Here is an 8,778-nt window from a genome sequence, read left to right as displayed (position 1 = left end):
TGATGAACAACCATGTGAGAGGAAAAATAATTACCTTGAATCGAGAGTGGAATCTTCAAGAGGAGTGTATGAATCCAGAGGGGAGTATGAACAATCGTATGAATCATGTGGAAGAGGCGCTGTAGGAGCGAGAGAGGAGAGGATCGATCGTTTATAAACCCTAGGGTTATCAATCGCCTGAATCGTTCCCTTGGGGACTGAATCGTCTCTTTTAAGAGCCAGGGAGCGTTGGAAAGGGGATGTTGAGGGTGGAACGTCGCCTTGGATAGAGCGTTTGTAAAGGGAATGATGAGGGTGGAGAGAGTGTGTGTGTGTTCTTATGGGGCAAGAGTTGTGCGGTAGTAACAAATGCATTAGGGTTGTGTACTTTATGCATTAAAAGGTAGTATCAAATGCATTAGATTGTGATTAAGTATTTAAGGGTATTTTGGGTATTTATAAATTTATTACTTTAAGACTTTGAGTGAATATGCTTAATAAAATAGTATAGATTACAGATAAGCCACTGCTTTATTGACTGTCATGGATCTATTAATAGACAATGTTTTGTTTCATGGCCTAATATTTTTTCATGTTTAGAGAAGGCAATGTGAGGATAACACATCGTGGAATTAGGTCATTTGGGCAAGTAAAACATATATTCTTCTCATAATCTGTAGTTCATGATTTCTATGCTTCATAACGCAATGTTTTAGTTGGAAGATAAAAGATTACTATCAACCTTCGCAAATCCGTTTTTCACCATGGAATTAGAAAATAAGTGTGATAGGGTTAAATATAATCGATCATTAATAGAATAAAAAGATAAAAAGGGAAAATATGATCAGCAAAAAGATTTGATTATTCTATTTGTTATTATTTTTTTGCTTCCCTCTTTCCCGTTCTAATAGGAGGTAGATGAATCTCTATGCAAGAATGTATCGACGACGACGACGATCTTTCATTGGTCTTTAGCCTTAGAGCCAATAAGATGTAACAAGGTTGGTTCAATTTGTTAGTGTTTTTACTTCCCTCTTTTTCATTTTAGTAGGTGTAGATGGGCCTTTATGCAATGATGATTTTTCATTGGTATTTAACGTGATGGCCGATAAGATGTTCAAGGGTAGTTCTAACTTTTAGTGTTTTACACTTTTTCTTCCCTCTTTTCTCTTTTAACAAGTGTAAATGGATAATTATACATGAATGCCTTGAAGATTTTCACTGGTCTCCAGCCTGAAAAATAAAAAGATGTTATATGGATTGTTCTATATCGTCTTCGATTAGAATATCGAACAACCATCCTATGATATGATGATGATTCCTCAGGTATAATTAAGCCAACCATATTGTCATATCATACCATTAGATGTGAATCATATACTTTGATTAAGTAAATAAAACACAGAAACGTGGGACCACCGTCGAAGATAGCTTCGACCATGTCCTTGAATAATGGGTCTTAACTAATAAAGGGACTGAAACATGAATTGACCCTTATCTGGAGGGCCATAAATGAATAAAATAAAAAGTCAGTAGACTGAAAATAGAACTTAAACCAGAAATATTGCCACCGGGAGTTTCGTTGCATCATACCAGAACTCCTCGAACTCGACACACACAGCAATGGATCCTCTAACGGCTCTCCGGGAGATGACGATGAGAAACGAGCTCGACAAAATCGTTCGATTCGACAACGAGTACCGATTCGGCTCATCCTACTCGTTCCCCTGCACAATTGAAACGGCTTACAGATCAAAACAAGGTAATCTCTACACTCTCGAAACCCTAGTTTACTTCATCAAGAATGTTAATGTCAAGCACCACGATTACATCCGTAACGCCGGCACGCAGAAGATTCCCGCCGTGACTCTTCTCGATCGCAAACCCTTAATTGAGTACCTGGAAGGTAGGATTTCATCTACTGACGCTATTGAGTTCCTGCCGCCTCAACCTCAACATCAAAACTTCGAGAATCATGAGTACCGCATTGGTGATTACCCTAATTTGAATGTGGTACCTGGCGACGAATTGGATGTTGAAAATCAGGAACCTAGGGTTGGGGTTAGTGAAAACCCTATGGACTTGGTTAGGGCAATTGAAAGACCGTTAAAGGACCGTGAAATGATATTGGAGTGCAGGCATATGGATTTTTATAGCGTGCTTACAGCTGCAACAAAGAGGGACGAGGAAAGGCAGAGATTAGGGTCGCAGCAGAGGAAAGATGGTTTGGTAGCCAAGAATAGGATTGATAGAGGGTTTGGAGATGATTTAGGGTTGTTAGATGGGGCTCCCAGGCCCAAAATGCACTTGAAGGGGAGTAAGATTGGTGATGGGGTGCCGATTATTTTGGTTCCAAGTGCTTCACAGACCCTGATTACTATTTATAATGTGAAGGAGTTTTTAGAAGATGGAGTGTTTATACCTACTGATGTAAAGATGAAGCAGATGAAGGGTCCAAAACCAGAGTGTGTAACAGTGATGAAGAAGTTTAGTAGTAGGGATAGGGTGACAACAGCTTATGAGGTGAGGGATAAGCCTTCTGCATTGAAGGCAGAGGAATGGGGTCGAGTAGTGGCGGTTTTCGTGTTGGGGAAGGAGTGGCAGTTTAAAGATTGGCCATTTAAGGACCATGTTGAGATCTTCAATAAAAGTAAGTGATACTAGCATCTGGTTTTGATGTAGTTTTATGCTTTAAGATATCTGAGTAGAATTCTTTTTAACTAAAATGCTGGATTTTTATCAAAATGGTCAATTGAAAATTCAGATGACCGTGCTTTTGATCAAAATTTTGAAATCATAGTCAGGCTTCGGTGCAGGTGTAAATTAGGCATGTTTTTTTCTATTATGTTTATGGCATTTCGATTTTGTTTTATTTCTTAGCATATTTCCAAGTTTCTTCATGTTGTTCATGACTGTGTAGAAGGTACAAGAAGCTGTGGTAATAGAATTCAATAAAGATGATATTCATAGTTCATAATGTAACCTTGAAATTTATACGGTTGGATTTGGATAATATTTATCTTGATTTGGTTTGTTCCAGTTCTTGGATTTTACATGCGCTTTGAGGATGACAGTGTCGAGTCTGCAAAGATAGTAAAGCAGTGGAATGTGAAAATCATATCGGTGAGATTTGCTTAGATGATTTATTGTGCACTTGGGGTTCACTTAAACCTGTCCTGTACATGTTGTTCTAACCCTTTTAAACTGGTTCATCTTCAATGTTTAGATAAGCAAGAACAAAAGGCATCAGGACAGAGCTGCTGCACTTGATGTTTGGGACAGACTAGAAGAATTCGTGCGTTCACGGTCACGTTCTTGAGGTGTGCAATGACTTTTACATACAGAGCTAGGTATTAGCTACTTTTCTGTTTTGTTACTTGCTCCTTTTGTTTACTGTACTTTGCGATAACTTTTCAGTTGGCTTTGAAGACATTGATTTAATAGCAATTATTTATGAAGGACAAGGGTCTCCTTTATTTTAATTCACGTAGATTCTACCTTGTGGGATATAGAACAAAGCACTTTTTATTGTTTGTAATTTGTGCTCATTATCCACGTTGGAGGTGTCTATATCGAGTACCTTTGCTTGTCACTATGTTCGTTAAATCACTAACCCCCTGATTTTAAAAGAACAAACCGTACCAAACAAGCATATCCCAACGGGAGGTTGTAGATATCATTTGTATAATGTTAATGTATAATACACTAAAGGCCTCTTCCTAGCAAATAGTTTATTTATCTCCAAAGGATTTTCTTTCGGTTATTCACATATGAACATTTCATTTTTGTCTTCTCATGATATTTAAACATACTTATTTAAGCATTGTTTGACAAACATGAGTTATCTTATAAGATGAATATAATAAGTTAACTTATTGAAACGCTAGTTGGTAGCATTTTAGGAGTTTTTTTTTTCCATTATAACTCTGATTAATATTAATTGTTATATATTATTATTAATTATAAATAAATATTATAAGATATTAGTTATTAATAAAGAATTAATTATTACTAAAATTACTAAATATTAATTACTAATTAATAGTAATTACCATTAATTGAAAATACAATTTTTTTTGTTGCGAATGAACAAGATATTGAGGAATTGTCTATACATTATACATTAACATTACCTTATAAGATGAATATAATAAGTTAACTTATTGAAACGCTAGTTGGTAGCATTTTAGGAGTTTTTTTTTTCCATTATAACTTTGATTAATATTAATTGTTATATATTATTATTAATTATAAATAAATATTATAAGATATTAGTTATTAATAAGAATTAATTATTACTAAAATTACTAAATATTAATTACTAATTAATAGTAATTACCATTAATTGAAAACACAATTTTTTTGTTGTTGCGAATGAACAAGATATTGAGGAATTGTCTATACATTATACATTAACATTCATCATTTATTATTTAGAATTAATATATTATTTTTATATTATATATATATATATATAATTATGTTCCAATATTTTTAGTTATCAAAAAATGAATATAATAACTTTAAAAAATGTTTATGTAAGTTACATAAATATTAAAGTTTATGTTATTTTATAGGTAATAAAATTATGCTAAATAATTTTAATAAAATATTTAATTGAATTATTAATTATATTTTTTGAAAAATTCTTAATTAGAATATGTGAGGTTAACTAGTTCTATTTTTATTCGTAATATATGCAATGGTTATTTAAAATCATTACTTAATGCAAATTTTTCTAAAATTTGTTTTAAGAAATCCAAAATTTATAATAATAATAATGATAATTAATTTGAAATTGTTTAGATTAATTTATTATATTATTTAATATTTTTTACTGATTTTGTTTGTATTAATTAACAATATTATATATCATTAACTATTTGTTTTAATTACATCATAAAATTTTGTAATCGACTATTTTTTCTTTTAAATCAAGTATTTTCTATATAACATGATTTGTTCATTCATTAAATTTTTAGCTATTAGTTAGCAACTATTTATAAGCTGATTTGTATCAAAGAAACAACATTAGTTTCCTCCATATGCATATCATAACCATTCCCGACTCCAAAGTGTTGTTTATCATACCTTTCTCTCTATCATGACTAATATGCAATTGACTGCTTAATCATCTATCCTAGAGAATCAACACATGCATCCTTAAATACAATAATTGAATCCTCATCAAGAATCACTGATGAACTAAATTGTGGCCTGCTTTAAAAAATTGCTCAAAACCATTACTTGATCATTAAACTCCACTGTGCTAATACATTGACTCTGTCCTAGTATATATGTATTCCTTTTGACTTTTTTAAAGTTTATTACTTGCATAAACTACCTCCATAACAACGTAAACCACATAATTATCAAGAAATTCATGCATTATTTGATCGTCTCCTAGTCTTGTCAACCACATTGTCAAGTTCCCGGTAATACAGTTATCCTCTAATACCTCACGTCATATGCACATGGATATAATCTCTCATTATCAATTTGATCACATATTCCAATACCTTCATATTATGCGCTTGTTTTCTCATATATGCATTTGATGTTCTCCTTTTGTAATTCAAGCCAACAAAATCCCAAAATTTGCCGAGTGGTAAAGGCTTGGGCATGACATAGTCATGAACCCGAGTTAGAGCCCTGAGAGGGAAGTGTTGGCGACATTTAAGTGGGGCCATGTTTAGCCTCCAAATTTGCCGGGGATTAGTCGGGCTTTGGCCCGGACACCCTTACAAAAAAAAAAAAAAAATCCCAAAAGTTTCACTAATCATGAAGATTTACGATCCTATTAGTCTTGACAAAATACAACTTTTACGTTCAAAGTCTAGTTATCGTAGTTATTTTTCTCCTACTAACCTTTGAATATTAGCTTAGAGGGTTAGATCCACAACATTGCTAACACCTGACACATACTTATTAGTGTTATTGGTTTCCTTAATTTCCATCAATATTGAATACCTTCTCCTGTAGCATCATGGCCTAGTTATTAACAACACATCCTACATAACTTGGAGCATCCTTAGTATATACCACTAATTAGTCCACAATATAATACTCTCATCCACTGCTTTTCAGATTGCAAGGTCCATCAGCTTATTTTATATACTACGTACATAAGTCATGACATCCAACACATGCCCATATGGTCCTTAAGTTTCTTTAATTTCATCAACATTTGATCGATCTCACATAATCTCTACCTCGAAAGCGACCATTACGTTCTCTATGTGATTCTAATATCCACCAATACAATACTCTCGTAACCTGTTAGCTTCAAGTTTCACTTTATATCATGTCTCTTTGATGTCGTCATGTTCATATAAAACATTATTCTAGTACCCTTGAACATCCTACCTGTTCCATTGCTCTAGTAATCCCTTTTTCTTGGAAAAGGGGAACAGAACCTCAGGAAAATTTTATTGAATAAGATAAAATATTACTGAAAGTTAAATGAGCATACCCATTTTACAATACGAGAGATTACTAAAAAACCAAGATCCAAATAAAAGGATCACAACCACTACTAAATCTAGAAAGGGAACAAATCCAAACTATGAAGTAATAAAAGATATGAGTCCATCTAAACAGTCCAATCAACATCACCATAGTCCACAATCCATGTAGCCCAAACACCATCAGCCCAAATCAGTCTGTGAGGTAGGAGTAGTGACGGCCAAAAACCGGTCTCGGGCCGGTTTGGTACTGTCCCAATCGGCCATAAGCTTTCTCATAACCGGCCACAACTGGTCCCGGTTGAAAATGGTAGGACCGGTCAAGGTCCTTCATAACCGGTTATGGGTCGTCGGTCCCGGTCCCGACATTAAAAAATAAGATTTTTTTAAAATTTTTTAATGATATATATATTTAATACATTATAAAATTTACAATTGGGTCAGTCATATACATTTTAAAAATGTGTTTTAATATAATTAAAATTACATTGTCTTATAAAAATACATTATAAAATTATTTGAATTTTCAGGCCGGGCCAGGCCATAGCCGGTCCCGGTCGGTTCCGGTCCCACGAAACTACCAAAAACCCCAACCGCTCCCGGTTTTCGGTCCCATAACCGGTCCCGGGCCGGTCCTTTGCCGGTCCCGGTCCTCCGGCATTCCTGGGCCAGGCCAATACACACCAGCCCAATCATACATACCATCAAAAAGGTCCATGAGAATCAAGGATCAATATTTGGCCCAATTGCCATGTGGTATATCCCAAATAGGAATCCATCCTATCACCAGCTACTTGAGCCCATATTGGCCCAAATACTTCTTCTTTTAGAAAAGCCCAAAAACACCAAAACAAAAAACACTACAATCCAAACCAGATCAAACCTTCTATGATCCACAAGAACAAGACAGCCGCTTCATACGAACTCCAACATTCAAAACTCAATGTCAACAAACCAAATCAAACAGATCGGTATGTTCCAGAACCGCGACCGAGATCAAACCATCGATATTATCCATCGTGATTGAAGAAGATCGATATCGACATAGCTAATCCAAATCCCACGATGCGATAAAACCAACAGTAGTCATATACGGCAAACATCAAGAGTTCGATTCATCAAGATAGCATCCAATGTCCAGAAATCGATTCATCAAGATAGCATCCAATGTCCAGAAATCGATTCAACCATTGCAATCAATATTGTATCAGTTGAAATAAATCGATCAGCATTCAAGGAGTCAAACACCCAAACACCCAACAATTGAAATTAGGGCACCAAATATTCTATCCATTCCCAGCCTTATCACACCTCCAATTTGATACCAACAGATTACAAAACCATTTGTAGCAGCATAGGTTAAATGATGGCTGCACAAATGATCAAGTTTTGATTTTTGCCCAAAAAAGATTGCAGCTTGATTGATACGATATGGACACAGCAGCTTACAATGTATTGGTACAATATGGACACACAAACATTGTTTTCTCAAACATAAAATACGGTCCACTTGTGCAGCATAGGTTAGATGGTGGCTGCACAATTGTTTGTGGAACCTTTTCCAAAATTGTCACAGTAGTACAGGCAATCCCACACATCAAATCTGTCACAAGCACTAATACCCTCCGTATGCATATCCTCCCAAGCTACATATGTTGACAATTTTCAAAGAAACAATCTTCTATCACTGTTAATTGGACTCCAATTAATTGGAGACCAAACTTCATCTTTTCTCAACATGTGACCATTACATATTATCCACACATGTAGAAACAGTAAACCATATTCCAATTCACATCCCTCCTTATATCATCAAATCTGTGCAATGTCAACATCCCTCACTACATTAACCATTCAATGCCCACTTTTTAGTATACATAGCATCCAGACTATACACCAAATGCTGCAATTCTGTGCAGTATCCAGCATAGCCTTTTCCACAATTCCAAGCTTACCACAGAATTGAAAATGTACCCTTAGCCATTCCCAGAATCCTTTTCTAAGGAAATCAAAAAACCAAGCAGTAGCCATTCCCAGACATCACTTTGAGTCATTTCCTAAGTAAATCAAAAATCAAGCAGTATCCATTCCCAAGTCACACAGTAACAGATTCTAATTAGGAAACACCAATTACCATCTTCATACCATACAGGACAGTACAGAATGATAGGAAATGAAGTATGTAAAATTAGCAAAAATGGACAGACAGAAAGCTCTAGTAATCCCTGACCTTCACTATTAATAGCTTTCCATCCTTGAATCCGTTTATTTGGTATAATGATCTGAATAGGATAAGTCTGGATTTCATTGTTTGTAGTTGTTCTCACATCTTGTG

At 34.8% G+C, this 8,778-nt stretch overlaps 1 protein-coding gene across 3 annotated transcripts; it reads left to right on the top strand.

The window, feature by feature from the left end:
• Positions 1-1,564: 1,564 nt before the first annotated feature.
• Positions 1,565-3,570, top strand: LOC112515984 (protein CDC73 homolog). 3 transcript variants are annotated; one of them, XM_025122981.1, is made up of 4 exons: positions 1,565-2,629; positions 3,020-3,102; positions 3,206-3,299; positions 3,397-3,570. In XM_025122981.1, exons 1-3 carry the CDS (start codon positions 1,603-1,605, stop codon positions 3,296-3,298), a joined length of 1,203 nt encoding a protein of 400 aa, XP_024978749.1. In that variant the 5' UTR covers positions 1,565-1,602; the 3' UTR covers position 3,299; positions 3,397-3,570. The 3 variants fall into 3 exon arrangements, with proteins under 3 accessions (XP_024978749.1, XP_024978748.1, XP_024978750.1); XM_025122982.1 differs by having other exon boundaries at positions 1,656-1,741; positions 1,831-2,629; positions 3,206-3,570; XM_025122980.1 differs by having other exon boundaries at positions 3,206-3,570.
• Positions 3,571-8,778: the final 5,208 nt, after the last annotated feature.

The sequence above is a fragment of the Cynara cardunculus genome, assembly GCF_001531365.2.
Source record: "Cynara cardunculus var. scolymus isolate 2C chromosome LG 7, CcrdV1, whole genome shotgun sequence".
Taxonomy (NCBI): Eukaryota; Viridiplantae; Streptophyta; class Magnoliopsida; order Asterales; family Asteraceae; genus Cynara; species Cynara cardunculus.
Note: the sequence above shows the minus strand (reverse complement) of the source record. Positions and strands in the feature narration are given on the sequence as shown.